The sequence below is a fragment of the Diabrotica undecimpunctata genome, chromosome 11 (assembly GCF_040954645.1).
Source record: "Diabrotica undecimpunctata isolate CICGRU chromosome 11, icDiaUnde3, whole genome shotgun sequence".
Taxonomy (NCBI): domain Eukaryota; kingdom Metazoa; phylum Arthropoda; class Insecta; order Coleoptera; family Chrysomelidae; genus Diabrotica; species Diabrotica undecimpunctata.
The window spans coordinates 12,315,748-12,338,073 of record NC_092813.1 but is presented as its reverse complement, the minus strand read 5'-3'; the positions used below and the strand labels follow the sequence as shown (position 1 = coordinate 12,338,073).

The 22,326-nt window shown below is 32.8% G+C and overlaps 1 protein-coding gene across 1 annotated transcript; it reads right to left on the bottom strand.

The window, feature by feature from the left end:
* Positions 1-2,680: 2,680 nt before the first annotated feature.
* Positions 2,681-11,221, bottom strand: LOC140452682 (uncharacterized). Its single transcript, XM_072547000.1, has 3 exons — positions 10,705-11,221; positions 7,840-8,051; positions 2,681-6,979 (listed from the first exon to the last, which is right to left on the bottom strand). Exons 1-3 carry the CDS (start codon positions 11,219-11,221, stop codon positions 2,681-2,683), a joined length of 5,028 nt encoding a protein of 1,675 aa, XP_072403101.1.
* Positions 11,222-22,326: the final 11,105 nt, after the last annotated feature.

The following is a 22,326-nucleotide window of genomic DNA, read 5'->3' as shown; positions in this document are numbered from 1 at the left end:
AGATTATATCGGTAAAAGTTTATTAACAAAAGACATTGAATTGAGAAACAGGTATCGTTTGTAGCTATTAGTAAGAAATATTTGTAAAGCAGATAGATTTAGTTAGAATAATTAAAGAAGGTTGTTTTCTGGAATTACCCGAATGACGTTTTATAGAGAGAGTTGGTTGGTAACGATATACGTCACAGAGGTGGATGATTTTTATTGGTCAATTTTTGAATGCAAGGAGGTTGGTTTTGGCTATGAGATAGGAGAGAGAAAAAAAGGTTGGTTAGTCAGTTTTAGTCGTCCAAGAAGGAAGGAGCTTTGTGATTTGTGTTTGTTTGAAGTTCCGAAGACGTAATTTACCGGGTGTGTTTATTTGCTGTGTAAAAGCTGACCAGTGTGAGGAACGGGGTACATAGAGATAGAAAACCAAAGGGTATAAGAATATTAATAGCAGACGAAGCCGGAAACATTTGGAGTTGTAAACAGGCGCCGAGATTGGCTCAAAAAGAGGCTGCATAGACTAACACGAGTTGTTGGGTTGCAGATACAGTGACAGATAGGAGAAAGGTGTACGTCATCTGGACCACAATAGGAGCAGAAGCAGAGAAAGGATTTTTTTTGTTGTGGCGTGGCCATAGAATTGCAACGGCAGAGAAGGAAAGGTCAGTCAATTTTCATTAGAGCCGGAGTGTGATTTTCATTTATTAATTAAATAAATTGAATAAATAATAGAGACAGTTTATTTTGCGATCACTTAAAAAAAAAAAGAATTATAAAAAGAGCTTAGTTATAACACATATTAAAAATCAATGTAAAATAACATTTGGGTCCATGATAGAAAACAACTTCTCATATATTTAAAGTTAGTATATTGCAAATATTACAGGATTGATTGTTATATAAACTTTCATTAAAATAAAGGACATCTCACATATAGTTCAGTTGAAATTCTATGTATTTTATTCAGGTCATATTACCTATCCCGATTAGGAAGCCAATTGGAAAATATTTTGAATCCACGATCAAAGGTAAATAGTACAATTTAAATAGCCTGAGATTGTAATTAATTAATGCTGATTTATTGTGATAAATTGGAGATTAGATCATTTAATAAATATAGACAGGATTTTTCCTAAGTAAGCAATATAATACAATTTAAATAGCATAACAATATATATATATATATATATATATATATATATATATGTATATATATATATATATATATATATATATATATATATATATATATATATATATATTGTGATGATGTATTATTTGTGAATGATCTAATGAGCAATGAGTGTTTTTTAATAATATATATATATATATATATATATATATATATATATATATATATATATATATATATATATATATATATATATATATATAGGGTTTTTATCGCGGTTCTCAAAGAATTAGTTTGTAAATTACTATTATGAAACACACATATATATCTAACATAGCCAATGTAAATTTAAAACAAACTATCTTTAAATTGAAATTCTTATGAAACTAATTAAATTATATAGACAATGTAAATTTTAAACAAACTATCTTTAAATTGGAAATTCTTATGATACTAATTAAATTATATTAACAAGATTGTGTACCTTTCTGTCACTGAATGCCTAAATGAAACTGTTCTCCAAAATAAATATTTTCATCACCACTCAATGTCTTCGTTCTCAGCCTCGGTTATCCTTGTTTTTGTGAAATTACTTTTTCCAATTATCAGCTTCCACCAATTTAAAATATTTTTCTTCTTAACAGCATTTATATTTATTCTTCTTTTTAATATACCAATATCCAATCACCAAAGAGAATTCTTTACTTTTCTATCGAGAATTTTATTGACATTTAGGCTTTTCAGATCAGAATAGAAACTTATATGTAAATTAAACACCCCAAATCAATAAATTACACTATTTCAAATCCGTAACTATATGTAAACTAAACATCTTAAATTAACAAATAACCCCACTTCTTCATTTGTAACCATCACTTAACTGTCACTTTCAGAGTATATTTGGTTGCCTATGCACATGGCTTACTTAAATATATTTACAATATTATAATTATTAAAATAACCAAATACATTGCAACTTAAATACTTTTTAAACTTATTGTTGGAACTTTGATTGATCTCCAACAATTGTTCGGGAGAAAGCTTATTAAATTCCTTTCCCCGTGCGTGTACAGTACCAAATATTTTAGGACCATGGACTGTACAAGAGTTTCCTTCGATATAGATAAGCAGACTTCACGGCGATGATTCAGTATGTGTTTGGTTTTATAGGGGTTTGTACTTAGAGAAAAATAAGCGTAATTAATCGATACTACACATTTAATAACGAGACAATATTTACAAAGGCACTATTACTAAATAAAGAGTTCGCTTTAATAAATTGTTCATTTTTATACCGGCGTTTTAGGGGCGCGCGACTATAGAGAAAACTAAATGCACTTTTTCACCGCACTTTTGACAGTCTGTCAAATACAGTCTGTTGCTAAGATAAAATTCAACATTTGTGGAAACGAAAAATAAACTGAAATTAATATAAAATGTTGTTTTTACAACATACTCGCCCCCGTTGAAGCGCTGGCTTTAACACAAATAAACAGATTATATTATGCCAAGAGAGCATGCGGAAGAAAAAATACATTACAATTATCATCTTATACTAACTTAAATTAAATCGTCATTGGGTAGAGGACACAATTTTGTAATAGAGCGCTTGAAGACTCCATCTTTAGTTTTCACCGAGGCAATTCTTACTCTCCCATCTTTTCCGGGAAAGACCTCAATAACTCTTGCTAGTACCCAATGAAGAGGAGGAGTGTTGTCTTCAATCAGCAACACTAGATCGTTAGGTTCTAGGTTTTTATGAGGGAGAAACCATTTAGGGCGATTTTGAAGTCTATTCAAATAGTCGATAGACCATTTTTTCCAAAACACTTGTTGGAGTTTGGACAAATGTTGCCATAAATTCAATCTGTTTTCAGGAATGTGGATCACATCTTTTTCAGGAAAGGACGTAAGAGATTGTCCAATCAAGAAGTGTCCAGGAGTAAGATACGTAAAATCGGAGGGGTCATTTGAAAGGGAGCAAAGAGGCCGGGAGTTGAGCACAGCTTCAATTTGACAGAGAACTGTAGTGAATTCTTCGAACGTAAGCTTAACATTGCCAAGGAGCCTACGCATATGATGCTTTGCGCTCTTTATAGCACTTTCCCAAATACCACCATGGTGAGGGGCTCGAGGAACTATAGTTTTCCAGCGAATATGAGATGAGGCCAAAAATTCCTTAATAGAACGAGAGCTTTCCTTTTCCTTGAAAAACTTATAGAGTTCAAACAGCTGGTTGCGAGCACCAAGAAAGTTCGTGGCGTAGTCACTGAATATTGTTTGAGGGAGGCCTCTACGGCTAATAAAGCGTTTTAGAGCGAGAAGAAACGTCTCCGTAGAGAGGCCGGAAACGACTTCAATATGAACAGCTCGAGTCGACAAGCAAACGAAAAGAGCAATATACGATTTTAATAAAGGAGCCTTACGAAGGTTGGAAGACTTTATCTGAAAGGGGCCGCCAAAATCTAATCCGACGTGAGCGAACACTCGAGAGGAGTTTAAACGTTCTTTTGGTAGATCTGCCATGATCTGGGTAGCGGGTTTGGCACGAAACTTAAAACAAACCATACATTGGTGAGTGACCTTCTTGACTTCTCGTAGTCCATTTAAAGGCCAATATTTGAGACGAATTTGTGACAAAGTATTTTGAGGACCTGAGTGACAGAGTCTGACATGTTCTCTGTGGAGGATGAGACGAACTACACGATTTTTTGAGGGGAGGAGAAGAGGGTATCTTTGATCAAAGGTAACGTCTGAGTTTCTGAGGCGACCTCCCACCCGGAGCATTTCATTCTCATCCAAAAAGGGATTTAGGGGTAAAAGACACTTATTAGATAGAGTTTTACCTTTCTTAAGCTCAGAAATCTCACTCGAGAAGTTGGAATACTGAAGCATCTTAATAATCTTAAGTTCAGCGTTTTGAAGTTCGCTGACTTCAAGGGTATTAGTTAACTTGCGAGAAAGCGGTTTAACATTATTAGCAAATCTAAACATATAGGCTAAAGTTCTTACAAACTTTGAAAAATTGGAGAACCTATTAGAAAGTGAGGTGAAGAAATCTATTTGATCATTTCGAGCGTGGAGAATGATTTTCCTTTCTTCAGGCAACTTGGAAGTATACCCCTTTGGGTTGTATTTCAATAAATCCAACCGAAGTTGATTTAAAAATGGAGGACCATGAAACCATAAGGACGAATTTATTAATTCAGAGGGTAGCATTCCTCGGGAGAGTATGTCGGCAGGATTCTCTTTGGATCGTACGTGCCTCCAGTGAGCATTAGGAAAATTATCTAAAATTTGTGCAACCCTATTTGCTACAAATTGGGTCCAACGAGAAGGATGTGAACGAAGCCAAGCGAGAACAATTTCTGAATCCGACCACATATTTATAGAGTCTAATTGAGATAACTTTTCTTTAACAATATTAGCAATCTTTGCTGTGAGTTTACTACACAATAGAGCACCCATGAGTTCCAATCTTGGAAGGGTCAAGGGTTTTAACGGAGCAACGCGACTCTTAGATGCTAGAAGGGAACAAGACACCTGTTCTGATTTATAGGTCACACGTAAGTAGATACAAGCTCCATAAGCCTTTAAACTTGCATCTGAGAATGAGTGAATCTCAACACCAGTGATTTCTTGACTTAAAAAGAGACATCTAGGTATACTTAAGTCCTTAAAATGAGAGAGACTGCTAATAAAACTTAGCCATTCATGTAACGTATCTGCGTCAATGGTATCGTTCCAACTGATTTTGGAAATCCAAATCTTTTGCATTATAAGCTTAGCGACAACTGTAACGGGATTAATAAGACCTTGAGGATCAAATATTTGGGCAATCATTGACAGTACTTCTCCCTTAGTGTATGAGTTCTTTAGGGTAAAATCTGGAAGAGAGATTGAAAACGTGTCAAGAACAGGATTCCAGCATAAACCTAAAACCTTATTAGAGCAATTATCTGGAGCTATGACATAAGAAGAGTTTGAAGAGAGAGAAGAAATGTTTTTTAGAAACGAGTCCGAGTTAGAACACCATTTATGTAGAGAAATACATGCTGTTCCAAGTAAACTAGTTAATTCCTTGTGAGCTTTGAGGAGAGTTTGCTCATCATTAGCACCGTAGAGAATGTCATCAATATAACAATTATTTTGAAGAGCGTCACTGGCCAGGGGATATTCAGTTTGATGAGTATTTGCCAGTTCCATTAAACAGCGAGTACTCTGAAAACTGGCGCTTTTAGTTCCATATGTAACTGTTTGCAATTCCAGGCACTCAATATCTTTTTCCGGGGAGTCACGCCAAAGTATGTTTAACAGAAAGGTTTGATCAGGATTGATTTTAACCTGTCTGTACATCTTTTGTATATCAGTTGTGAAAACAAAGGAATATAATCGAAAGCGTAGCAAAATATCAAAAATTTCCGGTTGAAGAGTGGGACCTTTGAGTAGGATATCATTTAACGAGTAACTACTAGACCTTTTCATCGAACCATCGAAAACAACCCTAAGTTTTGTTGTTAAGGATTCTTCCTTTACTACACAGTGATGCGGGAGAAAATATTTATTTTCTAAATTTTCATTAGTAAGAGAGAGAGGGACTATTCTAGCATGTTCGAGAAAAAGATATTCACTAATGAACGACTTATATTGAGCGTATGTATTTTCATTTTTTAAGAGCCTATTTTCTAAATTAATAAATCTCTTTAAAGCTACTTTAAAAGATTCACCTAATTTTTTATGCGCATTTTCGCAGACAAGTGGTAGGTTTACTTGAAAACGACCCGAAGGTAAAATACGAGTGGTTTTATTAAATATTTGTTCAGCCAATTCCTCATCGGGGGTTAATTTACTAACGTGGGGAACTTCTTCAATTTCGAAAAATTGTATCAATTTATCTAAATTATTCTCTTCGGATTCGGACTGAACAAAGAGAGAAACATTTGACTGAGAAATAGCCAAGTTTGAACTCCGATGAAAGACATGAGGGGGAATAGTACCAAAAATAACATAACCTAAGTGGGTATTCTGAAGAATGGGAAGATTCTTTCCTAAACGAATGAATCCATCAGTCAATAATTCGCTATAGATGTCGCCAGCTAGAAGCAAATCAATTTTACCGGGAACAGAGTACGAGGGATCTGCGAGAGTGAGATTAGGTGGAACATTTATTTTGCTTCTATCTAGGGTAGCTTTAGGAAGCCTACAGGTTATACTATCAAGTACAGCAAAAGAAGTTTTGAAACTTCTATCCTTCACATTATAGGGAAAAAATTCTATGTTAATCATTTGATTTGACATTGAGGTGTTTTCGGATATGGTTGATATCTGTAACTGTTTAAAATAAGGGGTGAGGTTTAACTTCTCAACCAAATCACGAGAAATGAACGAATGTTGACTCCCATTATCTAGGAGCGCCCTGGCATGCATAGGTCTGCCATCTTTAGAATACACTGTCACTAAAGCGGTAGCCAACAATACATCAGTTTTAACTGATAAAGCAGAGAGAGAAGTGGCTGTATGAGAATCTGAAGTATTTTGTACTTCTAAAGGAGGTTTGAACGAACTGGTAGAAGCTTCGTTTTGGGTATGAGAATTATATGAAGGCGGAGTAGATGTGTGAGCAACACGACTGGCAGAGCCTTGAGACTGTTTGGGAGCTTGAGCGTTGCGATCAATCGAGAAAGATTGCCTATTCGTGTTCCTAGAGGAAGAGACATTTTCAGAGGTACTATGCAAGAGCGAGTGATGTCTTTTCTTACATATACTACATGAGCGTGAAGAGTTGCAATCTTGAGAAAAATGTTTATTACCCAAACAATTCCAACAAAGTTTCTTACCTTTTACAAAATTAAATCTTTCCTGTAAAGAGAGACATTTAAAATCATTACACTGATAAATTTTATGAGAATTACTTTTACAACATATACAATTAGTATCCGAAAACGAGTTTGTTTGTAAATTAACTGATGAAAACAAAGATGTTTTTAATTGAGGTTTATTAAATTTTTTATTATTATCAGAAACGTTTAATTTTTCTTGTATATTACATTTTTTCTCGAGAAAACTAAAAAACTGTGAGAGAGTAGGTAAAGCCTTTGAATCTATTTCATACTCAAATGACCTATGCGTCGCGAAATCTAATTTTTGTAAAAATACTTCGATCAATAGTAAATCCCAATGTTCGATAGGTACAGACATATTTTTAAGAGCAAGTAAAGTTTGTTTACAAAGAGTTAAAAATTCTCGTAATGATTTTGCGTTACTTTTAGCTAAAGATGGAGCCTTTAACAATTTTTGGATGTGTAAACTAATCACACGCGATTTATTTTCGTATCTATTCTTAAGCGTGTCCAAAGCGATCCGGAAATTTTCTTCTACAACTTCTATATTTTCTATCAAATGTAAAGGTTCATTTTTTAAGAAAGATTTCAGATATATAAATTTTTGCACATTGTTTAGCTCCACATTATTGATTATTAGCGTTTCAAATAGCTGATAAAACGCATTCCAATCGGCGAAGTTTCCTGAGAATACCTGCATCGTAATTTCCGGCAACCTAACCTTAGCAGTGGCTACAGTTGGTGGAGTAGAGTTTGAGCTGAGCGAGTGGGAGGGTAACTTTAAGGCTTCTATCTTATGCTGCAGTCCAGCTACTAAAAAAAGAAGCACAGTCCACACTTTACTTTTAGTGTAAAAAAGTATTTTTCCTCCATCAGTACCCTGTCTTCTGTTTCAGAATCGGTTTCATCGATTTCTTCAATCTGATCCATCACGTCTTCATATTTCAGATAACATGTTTTCAATTCGGTGTGTCTGAGTTGAAACTGGAGACCGTCAGTTTCTGCATCTGCGTTTTCTAGTAACCAGTTCGCTATTCTGGTAATCTTGGCCTTCAGTGGTTTTCTCTTCTTCTTGAGATCTTCCATTTTGACTTTAACAAAAGGTACTACTCCAAAAACAAATGCCTAAGGCCGTGCAAACACCGAATTCTTTAGAGAAATTAATGTTTATATTATATACTAATATCTGTATCACACGGCGAAAATAGAGTCAATAATGTTTATACTATAATAACCTGTAGAGCACACAACGAGAATAGAGTCAATAATGTTTATATCATATAATAACATGTGTAGCACACGGCGAGAGAGTTTATAGTTTATTAAAACGCGATAAATGTCTTAAATTACACTGAGAGTTTACTTTTCAATTAAATTTTTCGCACACGCGGTAAATGTCTACAAATGTCTACTAATAAATTTTTTAAAGAGATAGTCTTTTTGAAAAGCGGTTCACTTTGTGCATAAGCGAAATTATAATATGGAAAAATCTCACCCAATTTGTCCAGTAGTTTACAGCAACAGGCACAAACACCAGATAAAATTCACTTCTGTCCTTTTGTTTTAGAGTTTATCGCGACACATTAGTCTTTTCGAGGGTCTTTTAATCACATTTATATAAATATGCAAACCTAAGAGTAAAGTACAAATAACGCGATCACCAAACACAAAATCCGTCGAGTTAGGACCAAAAATAATGTTGGAACTTTGATTGATCTCCAACAATTGTTCGGGAGAAAGCTTATTAAATTCCTTTCCCCGTGCGTGTACAGTACCAAATATTTTAGGACCATGGACTGTACAAGAGTTTCCTTCGATATAGATAAGCAGACTTCACGGCGATGGTTCAGTATGTGTTTGGTTTTATAGGGGTTTGTACTTAGAGAAAAATAAGCGTAATTAATCGATACTACACATTTAATAACGAGACAATATTTACAAAGGCACTATTACTAAATAAAGAGTTCGCTTTAATAAATTGTTCATTTTTATACCGGCGTTTTAGGGGCGCGCGACTATAGAGAAAACTAAATGCACTTTTTCACCGCACTTTTGACAGTCTGTCAAATACAGTCTGTTGCTAAGATAAAATTCAACATTTGTGGAAACGAAAAATAAACTGAAATTAATATAAAATGTTGTTTTTACAACACTTATTATATGCTAATTTCTTAAGAATACCCTTATATAAATAATTTTTATAATATTCTCTAGTATATAAGTTATTAAAATAACCAAATACTTTTTACATCTAATATTATCTAGTGTGTAACTTATAAATTATTATTTGTTTTAAACACTATTTTTCTTTCTCCTATGTTTGATATTAAAGGCATTCAGTGACAGAAAGATACACAATTTTGTTAATATAATTTAATTAGTATCATAAGAATTTCAAATTTAAAGATAGTTTCTTTAAAATTTACATTGTCTATATAATTTAATTAGTTTCATAAGAATTTCAATTTAAAGATAGTTTGTTTTAAATTTACATTGGCTATGTTAGAATGTGTGTTTCATAATAGATGAATAAAGATCATTTCAAATAGTGCTTACAAACTAATTCTTTGAGAACCGCGATAAAAACCCTATATATATATATATATATATATATACATATATATATATATATATATATATATATATATATATATATATATATATATATATATATATATATATATATATCGCACCCTCAGTGCAAGACTGCAGTAAGTCAGAATAAGTAAGTTTCGAGATAAAGACGATTTTGTTTATTTTCGTGCTAATATCGGTGAAATAAGACACAAGTTTGAAAAAAAATTAACATTTAATTATTATTTTGCATGCTTTTTAGCCTATATTACATTAACGAAAAATAAAAATTTAAACAAAATAATATTAATGCTAAAAAAATTCGGAATTTCAAAGTTACAACACTTTTGCACGGAGAAAATTGTTAATCACTACACATTTAGTATTGGAATTTTAAAGTTACAACACTTTTGCACGGAAAAAATTGTAAAAAGTGTAGACACACTTTCTGTTAGTTGTTGTCCTCTTCTTGATCATCTTGGGTCAAAATATTTTCATAAAAACTATGGTAGGCTTCTGGTATCATACTCGAATGGCATAAGTATACCAAATCTTTCTTTTTGGCCATTTGAATTTTTGGCTGTTCTTTGTAGGAAGGTTTAAGTAGCACTTCTCGTATATTATGTGTAGTCCGCGATGATTTTTTTAGATTAATAGAATTCCATAGTTCGTCATCATAGTTGTACTTAAAGAAAATTATATGCGGACTATCTTTTCTACATTGCAGAATTTTTATATCTGTCCACTTCACATTTTCTTTATTTTGATCAATTTTATAATTGTTTCCCAATAGAAAGGAAACATGTTTAAAATCAATGAAGTCCTTTGTTTCCATTTCTCGAACTATGTAGGGTGAACCACTTTTTTTGCTACATTTCACTACAGTTGCCCATTCAGTAGGAACATAAATTGGACCGCTCTTCAGCACTCTTTTCTTTTGTCGCTCTATTAATGAGTGCATGTTGTCAACAGCGTTTTGTGTGTGACCTGTTATTAAAAACTTGTGGGTAATCGATTCTATATGACTCACATTAGTAACAACATATAAATACATAGAGGCGATAAATTTATTTATGTTCTGCCCGGCACAGATGTGGCTAAAAAAAATTAAATTTTTGCTTATTGCATGATTTGTCATGTAATAATAGACACAACTTGCAATTTCATTACTTCCTCGTTTCGCTACAGACTCATTCCACATAAAGCAGTATCCTTGTTTGGATACGTTATCAAATAATGTGAAATTATACACATTTAAACGTGGCTTATAATAAAACATTGATGCATCTCCGCATGGCGTCTGTAATACAGCTTGAAGATCGTAATCGCAAACGGAATATTGATTTACATCATTAGCTAATTCTAGATCTTGTTTCTTTGATTCGCGTGCTTGATTTTTATTTTTAATATGCAAGTCGTAGTTGTCCTGCAATGATTTTCTCTGCCCTTCATTAGAGTTTTTATACACTTTACACTCTAAACATTGATCTTTTTTAGGAGAAAAGAATCCAATGTTAAATTCATAATTAAATATGCGTTCATAGTGATGTTTCTTAAGACAAATATCGCCGTCTGAAATACACTTATCTTTGTATAGTCTATACATTTCGGATATGGTTAAGCTACCATCAATAAAAACTCTACTAGTTTGAGCCCTTATATAGTGACTTTCGATGGTCGGGAACATATTTATGCGCTGACGTATTTTTTCCAAGGCAACTTTATCAGATTTTTTATGAGCCACATGCTTCCCTCTTCTTCAGTTTTCTTCCATGTGGTGTAAATGTATCGATCACTCACTCCCAAAGTATTGAGAAAAAACGTCTTGCATACTTGAGTGTCCTTGTCATTAATCCTAAATTTATATTGCAAGTTATCTTTGCGATTGCTTCCAGGTATTTTATTTTGATACTTAGGTCTAACTTCATTGGTGTGTCGTGATATAAAGTCTCTTTGTAAATTTATGTTACCCAAGTCCCAAAATTTTCGATGAATATGCGTTCTTATATCCACAGAATTTTCAAAACATTTTAAACGACCAGTTTGAGAACAAGCTTCTTTCATCTGTCGAGCGAGCATGATTGTACCTTTATTTGACTTGTAGGACTTACCAGAGTTGCGAAGTTTCTTGACCTTATTTCGTCTCCATTCTTCAGGATTTGCACTTCGTTTTCTCGCACAAGATACACTGTAACTGTCACTTTCACGGTCACTATCTTCAGTAGCTTCGATTGGTGTTTATATTAATGCAGCGTCATAGGTTGGAATTTGTTCTGGGAGATATGGGAGATCTTGCATAGAATCATCATTGGAAAAGTTGTTTTCTGCATCAACCTGTTCCCCGTCTACAACGTTGTCAGCACCATTGTATCTCTGTTGAATCCCTATTTCACTGGTCAAAATGTCCTCTTCCATATCTTCAGTAGCTTCGTTTTTTGTTTCCATTAATGTAGCGTCATTGAAATTGGTTCTGGGAGATCTCTCTCTAAGTCCTCTCTCGGTATTTCAACGTTAGTTAAAATTTGAACTTGATCACTGATAGCAGTTAATGAAGTACCGTTGATAGCATCTGAAAATAATAATGATTTTAAAGTTAAAACAAACAATAATTGAGTAAGAAACAGAAGAATAGAATATAATGACCACGCATTGAAAAAACAGGTAGACATGGCTACACCGAAAGAAGAAGAAAAAGAAGAAATTGAAACAATCTCTGTAAATAAGTAGTAATATTGTTATCGTGCGGTTTCGAATATAAAATTATTTTGATAAATAAACTTTAGTATTATTTTTTCTCTAATACATTGTGTCTATGTACTTTTAATCATTTCGCTTAAATCAGAAGTATTTTTTTGAACGCCCCTATTTCGTTCAGTTTACACTAGTCGTAGAAATTCTCACCATTGAATTTGAAAACAAGAGTAGATAAATAGATTATAATACAACGATTAATTTAAATTCAACTTACTCTGCATGTCGTTGCTATCCTCACTTGTCTGCGCACACAGGGATAAAATCCTCAATGTTCTGGAACTATTAAATTTTGACATTTTCGAAATCGTTAATTCTGCATCTATCACTTGCAAGGGCTAATAACAGATTATATTAAAAACTACACTACTAAAATGTACCTACTCGTACTTCTTCCCTGAGAACTCGTTTCTAATGAGTTAATAGGGTAGGTAAAGAGAAAGTAATCTCCAACAACGATAGGAATAGTACTAAACATTACATATAATGTATTCACAGAAATCACCTGGTAGATAAAGGGAAAGTAATTCCCAGGGTTTAGTATATACGTTTAATAAATTCCAATAAATCATCGGGTAAGTAAAGAAAAAATAATCCCCAACAGCAATCGTGGTTATACGTGGTATACCTAATAAAACGGCTTATTGTTGGCGGCAATTTAATATTTTTATTTCTGCACATGTTTCTGATAGCCGCAAATCCTTCGCTTTGTAATGACAATGCCATAACAGGGTAGAAACATTATTTGTAAAACTTTGAATATTTTTATTTAAATTCAAAACAAAAGGACTAAAATAAAAATATGCAAATCAGGCTACCTTGAATAAAGTGATTAACAAAAGGATTGGAATTCACTACCTTAGTAAAAGTTGGGAATTACGTGGGGACAATAATATGATGACAATTGCCCCGGAAGGTTACGTGAAGATTTAATATAGTTTTGGATTTAGTTTTTATAGAACAAGTTTTCTCAGTATAGATATTTTTAACCTGTCAGTATTGTTAATACACAAGTTTTAAGATAACTGTTTTTCCTTTCATAATTAAAATACTTTTTGGCTGTAAATAATTAGTCTTAATTTATGTGTTTTTAATCCAATCTAATAAATAAATGGTCAAACGACATCGCAAACATTTTATGGAAAATATAATGACACACAAAGGACATAAAACTTACATGAATAGATTGGTCTCGGTAATCTTTGTTTATTGTCTCGACCGTTAATGGATTACGTAGACACACTGTATATTAATATTAAACACCACAGATATACATATTAAAATAACAAATATGACAAATATCTCACTTTTTTCGTGCTTTTAATTGCTTGTTATCATGCATGTTTACAATCGAATTCCATGATTACTTCATTTTCATAAAATTTTGAGTTACTGCAATCTTGCACTAAGGGTGCGATATTATTAAAAAAGCATTCATTGCTCATTAAATCATTCACAAATAATACATCATCACAATTTGGCGCCCACCGCGGTGGCTCTCTATTTAAAAGAATTAGTTTGGGAAGATAAGTGCTCTCATATAATTAAATTAATTTTCATTAAAAAAAAATATTATAGATTTTATTTTTAATTATATTTGAACAAGTAAAGTCTCAAAATGTCTCAAGGAAAGAAAGGTACAAGAAGCAAAAAGAATGAAAAAGATGTGGAAGTAGAAATACAACCTATACAAGAGGAGATTTTAGTTCAAGTTCCACAAGATACTGCAAAAATGAATCCAGAAAGAGAGGAAAATGTCAATATGGCAGCTTTGATGTCATTAATGATCTAGATGAACAAGACAATGGAAGATAATATGTAAAAATGGAAGAGAATTCGAAAGAAGTCAAAGAAGACATGAAAAAAATGGAACAGAAAATGGAAGAGAATACGAAAAAAATTGAAGAGAACACGAAAAAAATGGAAAAGAATTATAGAAAATTAGAAAAGAAAATAGAAGATAATAATGATAAAATTGTAAAACAAATAGAAAAACAAATAGATAAAAAACTTGAAGCCGCAGAGAAAAAAGTAGCAAATGAAATAAAAAATATACGGCATGACTACAAGAAAAGGATAGAAAATGAGAGGACAGAAGTAAATAGGATTATTCAAGATAATAAAATAGATATAGAACAGAAAATAGAGTTGCAGAAATGTAACTTAGAAGTAAAAATTAACGAAGACAGGAGAAAGACAGAAGAAAAATTAGACGATATGCAACAAAATATCCAAATAAATAATAATCAAATAAGAAATGTGGAACAGAGAAAAGATGATATTTCACAAATGAGAGACATAGGGAGACCTTATTTAAATTTAACAAATGAGACTGGGATTAAATTCTCTGGTAATATAAAAAATTTGCATCCTAGAGTATACATAAATAGTTTAAAACACAAATTAAGATTAGTGAATAATATTAATGATATTAAAGATTATATTAGAATGACACTAAGTGATAATGCGGCAACTTGGTTTGCAAGTATTGAAAATGATTTAGATAATTTTCAAACATTTGAAAATAAATTTTTAAACTATTATTGGGGTGAATTAGAGCAAGCTAAATTTAGGAAGTTCTGTATTTTGGAAAGTATAATCACAATTTAAGATCAAATATGGTAGATTATGCATTAAAACTGATAACGGTTGCAAAATATTTGGAACCACCACTTAGAGAAGATGAAACACTCTTAAATGTATCTAGACATTTTGATGCTGATGTCGTTCAAACAGTAACTGTACAAAATATTCAAACAATAGAGAGTTTTATTAATTTTATTCAAATAATACAAAGAGGTAATATGACAAGACAAGTAATAATAACAACAACAGAAAAAACAATAATAACTTTCAATATAATAAGAATAATTATCAACAATATAGACAATCATATAATAATAATAGATATGGTGATAATTTACAGAATTTTAATAATAATAACAATATTCAAAATAGACGGAATCTTAATAACAATACTAGTTATAATAGACAAAATTTTAATAACAATAGGTACTAATTATAATAGACAAGATTTTAACAATAGAAGAAATACATAGCGACCTAACTATAACAGACAGGTAAATTGTGTACGAAGGAATAGAAGCTGCGAAGACAGGGAACGAAATAGTACAAGGCAAGAAAATGTGAGTAGAAGTCATAGTAGGAAAAAACATCAGATCCAAGTGATCAGATACAATCTGACGATGCTAACAATCAAAATTTTGTTCAGAAAAACCTTCTGAATTTATTTCTTTATTTTTCTTTCTCCTATGTTTAATATCATCTCAATATATATATATATATATATATATATATATATATACAGTGGAACTTCGATTATCCGTCAGGGCACCAGACCAAGGGTATGACGGATAATCGAAAAGACGGTTAACAGAACATTAAAAAAAATTTGAGTATAACTCTCAAATTTTATTTGTATGTTTTATTTGACAATATAAGTGATTTAAAATATTCCAAAATCTTTTGCTTTATTGTTACTTCACATTTTACAACGTCTTCTACATCTAGCAAATCTACCTTATTTGCTTCTTCTTGCCGAAAATATCACTTGATGAATTGTTGCATATGCGATGCAGCTTCTCTAGCTTCTTTACGCAAATCTTTGTGAGTTGCAATAGCATCACCAACGTCGCCACCATCAAAGTCTTTGTCAGCTTCTGAATCAGTTTCGTCCGCCTCTGTTGCCATTTCAACGATTTCATTATCTGTCAGCAATCGATAGCCGTTTGCGCCCTCATCACAAATTAACCATTCGTTTATGTCATCTTTAGGCAACGAAAACAAAACAGTTGATTCAGCCATAACTTCATTTGTTACCACATCACGCTCGGTTGTCACGGGGGCATTTTCATCTTTAGTTGATTCAGGCCATAATTTATTCCACGCTCTTTTCAGCGTTACTTCCGAAACATCAGCCCAAGCATCCACAGTATTGTCGACTGCGTGCTTTAAATTGGATGCTTTCCCTTATTCTGGCAAAGAATATTCCTCTTCCATAACTAGGTTTTGAATAAAATTTTTTCTTTATCTTCTTTTGAATGTTTTAATGACCGACTGATCCATTGGCTGTATCAATGATGTTGTGTTCGCAGGCAGAAAAGAGCACGTGATATTTTCATCGTCACTTCGAAGCATACCGGCTTCAGGATAGGCAGGTGCATTGGCCAACATGAGAATCGCCATTGGTGGCAAATTTGTTACTTGCAAGTATTGTCGAACATCCATTATAAAAACTTTAAAAACAAGACGTTAGAAAAATAGATAAACAAATTTTGGTTTGCAGTAAATACCTTTTTGAACCAGTCAGCGAATATTTCCTGGGACATCCATGCATTATGTTGTGCGTAGTAGTTAACGGAAAGCGCGTTCATATTAATGCCGTTGTAAAAACGTGGTCACCACTTGCATTTGAACATATCACTGCTGTGATTCGTTGCTTTTGCGTTATAAATCCTGGTTTATATTTTTCAGCCAGTGCAGTGAGTGTTTTCGTTGGCAATGCTTTGTAGTTTAACCATATTCATCGATCATATCTTGAAACTTTCTTTTATATTCGTCAACGACTTTAATACTTGCGACGCCCATGTTTTCAACTTAAATTTTCATTTCCCGTATACCGTGGCGATTTTTGAACTTTTACAACCAACCACTGCTTCCTTTGAATGAAGGATCGCCATTCAATTCCATGTTGAAAAACAACGCTTTTTCGGTAACAATTCGTCCAGACAAAGGAACACCTTCGCTTCTTTTTTGAACGAACCACAAATACAGAGTGTGCCGTGTCGAGTGATTCATTTGTTGCTTTTTTTCATTGTCTATGTTTCATCCGGCCATCCAACGATTCCATTTGCGAAGCATACTTTTCAATTCCTTCAGCATTTTGCTTCAAATCATTGATTGTTGTTCTCGGAACATCATATTTGTTGCTCAATACGACTAAGTGACACAATCAATGTTCGAATTTGAATCAAACTGAATTATGTTGACACACAAATAATAACTGTAATAATTACTGTGCTCTGCGTTTTTATTTTCGGCTTGCGATTCTAAAAATGAAACCCAGAGCCCTAAATAAGAACAATAATTATTAACATAAAAAAATGCGGTGGTGGCATAACTTCACGTGTACATTTCAACGAATTTCGATTGGCTTATCGCAATGCTTAAACAAAATGAATTGATGACTAAATTTTTACTTATGTTGTCAATATAACTTATGTATGGACCCTGACGGTTAACAGAGGTCACGGTTAATAGAGAGACAGATAATCGAGATTCCACTGTATATATATATATATATATATATATATATATATATATATATATATATATATAACTGTTTTGGATGGGTTGGAGTCAATAAAAGGGCTATTGGTTAACTATTTTTTTATTCTCGAGCTTTCAATTGTGTTTACAATTATTATCAAGAGCAAATAAAAATTAGTTTAGTAAGTAAAAATTACTGCTAATGCATCTTCAAAATATTCAATATAAAAATGCTTCAATCCAATAAATGTTTCTCCGAAAATTTTTATAATTTTGAAAACATTTTTTTAATACAAAAATAATTGAATTTATAAATAAGTTCAAATAGCAACCAATTACAAAATGGTAAATATGGCTTTTTTCTTATATATATATATATATATATATATATATATATATATATATATATATATATATATATATATATATATATATATATATATATATCGGGAAGAACCGCTTTGAGAATTTATTACTCGACGTTTCGGCACCCATTTTGGAGCCATTGTCAAGAGTAATACGGTTCGGTTCGAGTTCGAGGTCTCAATCTGCCTACTCCCCTCACTCGAGACGCACCAGTATCGTGTTCTGTATTGCAAGAACTGTCTCTCGGCACTGAAGTGTCAATCTGCCTACTCCTCAGTGTCGAGTGACAACCGGTCTTACCCTGTGTGGCTCTTTTTATACTCACTGTATGTGCGGGAACGGTATGCGCTGACGTGGTCTGAACTGACGTGGCCTGAGCGGTGTGGGCGGGAGGTCGCTGAAGCAGGGGTCGCCATGTTGCCGGCAATCGTTTCGCGTCATCACGCTTGTTCAAGCTGTTAGGCCGTTTTTCGATTTCGATAGCTTCACGAATGATTACCGATTTTAGGGAGAGGATGGGGCGATGGTTTTTGCTTTTTCGAAATCTATTTTGTGGCCTGTTTGAATATGATGTTGGGCTAGGGCTGAAGTAGTATCGGAATGTTTGACAGATATAGAATGTTCGTAAATACGGTTATGGATTCGTCGGTTTGTCTGTCCAATGTATGTACGTGGGCAACTGGAACGTCAGCAACTGGTATATATATATATATATATATATATATATATATATATATATATATATAGACATTTTTTACAAGACGACTTGTGGCTTTTCATCTAATCTTTGCATCAATGGGAGACAAGAAGGGTAGAAGGGGTAAAAAAACATATCGGTCTTGTGGCTTATTATATACTGAGTATATATATATAGAAATGTTTCTTCAACGTTAAGTTTCCCAAAAAAATTTTTATTTCGAAATACAAAGTTTACAATTTTGAGAAATACTCTGCCGTGATAAGGTAAAAAGCAGTAAGTGCTAAAATAATGGTTTTGATCTATTTGCAATTTAGGATTTTTTCTTCCACATAATTTATTATTTATTTAATTTTAAGCAGAAAAACGTTAAAATACACTAAAAAATATGTCTTAATTTTTGACAAACAAAACAATTGTGTTACTTGGTTTTTGGCTGAAAATTAAGCAGTTACTGCTGTTGACCATAATAATCAAGTTGTTTTCTTAAGCAATAAAAATGTAGAATTTTCATGTTTATGTACTTAAATATCGGTTATGAAAATAAAACAAAAATGTAGATTAAAGCGGTAGTATAATCAAATTAAAAATAAAATGTAACTCACATTAATGGAAAAGAAAAAAAATCGTATTTAATTACATAATATTGAAAAAACTATTCGAAATTTATTAAGTCTTCTACATCATCTTCTTTTAATGAATGCCAAAAATGCCGTCTGTTTTGAGGCATTGCCGTCTGTTTTGAGGCATGAGGGGGCACTGTTGCGAAATTATACCTTGTTTCTTTTGCGTAGGGATACCTCTACAATTATCGCGTAGTTTACTAGGAATTTCTAGTTTACAATTTTTTTTAAGAAAATTATATTCTTTAAAATTTTCGTCGTTAATACTATTTTTATTTAAAAGTAATCGGCTGCTTCGTCTGAACTGTACTATAGATATATCGCAAAGCAAAGGTCTATCCGTTTTTTTGGATTTGGATTTTGAACCTCCAGATTTCCAATTTAAAACATCTTCGTTTTTTAAACAAATTACGTTCAGTTTTTTCCATTTGAATTTTCTACAGCCTTAATAAAATCTTTGAAATCGTAAATATTTCCTTCGTTTGTGATCTTCATGCTCGGTTCCGCACCATGATGAACTGAATCCTCACTCATGAAGGTGTGGCCTGTCTCAAAATATTTTAGGTTAATTTAAGAGGTGGCAATCATTTTTTTATTTACCATTGTAACAAACATGGTAAATAAGCACCAATTTTTATTTTGGGCTGAGCAATTGTCTGTCCAATACAATACTTTAACGGCTTCTCTTTCTTCAACTAAAGCTCTACAATCATCATCATCCAGCCTCAAGAGTCCACTGCTGAACATAGGCCTCTTCCTCATGTTTCCAACCCCGTCTATCTTGCGCTGCTTTTATCCAGTTTTTATTGAGTCTTCTTAAATCGTCAGTTCATCTTGTAGGTGGTCGACCGACGCTTCTCTTGTCTTCCCTTGGCCTCCATTCCAATAACCTCTTTGTCCATCGCCCATCTGTCATTCTGGCTATGTGTCCTGCCCATCTCCATTTTAGTCTGGCTATCTTCTCGATGATGTCAGTCACTCCGGTTCTTCTCCTGATGTCTCCGTTGGTTATTCTGTCTCGCAGAGTTATTCCTAACATGGACCGCTCCATTCTTCTCTGCGTGACTCTCAGTTTGGTAGCTGCTGATTTTGTTAAGGTAAGTGTTTCTGCTCTACAATATGCAGATGCAACTTCCTCTGCCTTTCTTGCAGCCACTCCTTCATGCCACAAGACCGATATGTTTTTTACCCCTTCTACTCTTCTTGTCTGCCATTGATGCAAAGATTAGATAAAAAGCCACAAGTCATCTTGTAAAAAATGTCTTCTGGCTTCCGAAAATCCTTGGTAGCATTATAACTTTCTGTAAGTCTACACTCCTTACTATTTCAGTTTCCACTTTTTTCTGTGCAACATCCTGTTTGTATTCAATTCTTTTTTTTTTAGTCTTTTCAGAGTGCTGTAGCCATTTCATGCAAGATTTACAAGATGTTTGAAACTTATTGCCTGCAGACTCAAGAGACAAGAGACTTAGTTTAGAACCAGCTGTTGTATTAATAATATTTGTTCCGTGTATTTTTTTATCTTCATTAAAACCTTCCACAATTTCAACAACATTTTCACCTGTTATGGCTATTACCTCATTATGAGATTTTACATGCTGAACATGCAACATACATTAGGCGTACTCCTCATTTCCTAATTTTGTAAAGCTAATATTCATGTCAGACACCACTCTCCGATAGGTGTAATAGCTAACTTTATTTTCCGAATATTTCTGAAGGTAATCAACATGCATACTTCGAATTGTGATATCGTTAGATAAAAACAAACGGTTAGGAGCATGTTCTCTTCGGTAGTGACTTATACATGGATGAAACGATGAAATCTGATGTACCAAAATTTGACGATTGCATTTATTAGATGGTGTTGCTGATCCCCATCTATCTTAATTTGGGGTATTGATTCCGGTCTTGAATTGCGTAACATCGTTGTGATAAACTTATCGATTTTTTTTCGTCATAGCCAAGGTTCTTAAAAAAAAATTTTACATATATGCTTTGTGTATGTGTGTTTTCATCTGGTAACGTGTAGATTAAAGTTCTACTTCTCTTTCTTACTTCCACCTTAGTGGTTTCACGTGCTTTATCTTTTTGAATAATACCACCATGGTATGGAACTCCTTAACTGATGACTTTTCTTATCTCTTTCTCTCCTTTCTGAATGTCTTCTTTCTTTTTTTCCTTTTCGGGTACGAACTTCATCACCTATGTTTTCAGTTTCATTACTTTCAGTATTATTATTGTCTTCTGAACAGGGAGATAATTTGGATCATCAATTGAATTGTCGGAGTATCCACTAGTTTTATCTAGTATTTTTCTGTTGTCTTGTGCCTTGTTAACCGATGAACCAGGTGTTGAAAGGTCTAAAATATGAAAGTTATGTAGAGTTAAATCCGAATTTATTAAAAAACCAATGACTTACCTTCTTGATCCGATGCTTTTGGCACATACGTCTTAAAAACGGGTAGTTGTGCTTTAGTAGGTCGCTTTGTTTTTTGATAGCCGATACTGATGAGTTAAGTGCTGAGAGGTCTGAAATATGAAAGATATTAATAAATAAATTTGCAGTATTTCACGAAAAAAAAGTCAAATCAATGTTTTTATTTAGTATAAATTAATTTAATAATTTTAATAATAATAATAATATTAATTGCTTGAAAAAACATCAAATATCAAGGGTTAGAAAAAACTGACTAAGACTAATAAATAAAATACAATTAACACAAAGAATTAGAGACAACTAGATATTAGACAAAAGTAAAAAAGAACAATACAATATACAACATCATTATTAAACAACAAAATAAAATTATAAATATAATAAAAATTGGTACTGTAGCAAAAACTGGTGTAGGCATATTACTCTTTTATAACAAAAAAGCGTTAATTTTAAAAACATATAAGTACCTACCGTCTTGAGCTGATACTTTTGCTTGTGTTACCAATGACACTAAATATTTATGCCATGAGGTAAATATGTTATTTAAACAGTTAGTGGACTCCACAAAATACACTCCAAACGGTCCTTTACTAAGTAGATACTGCCGTTTACATTCACATTAAAAA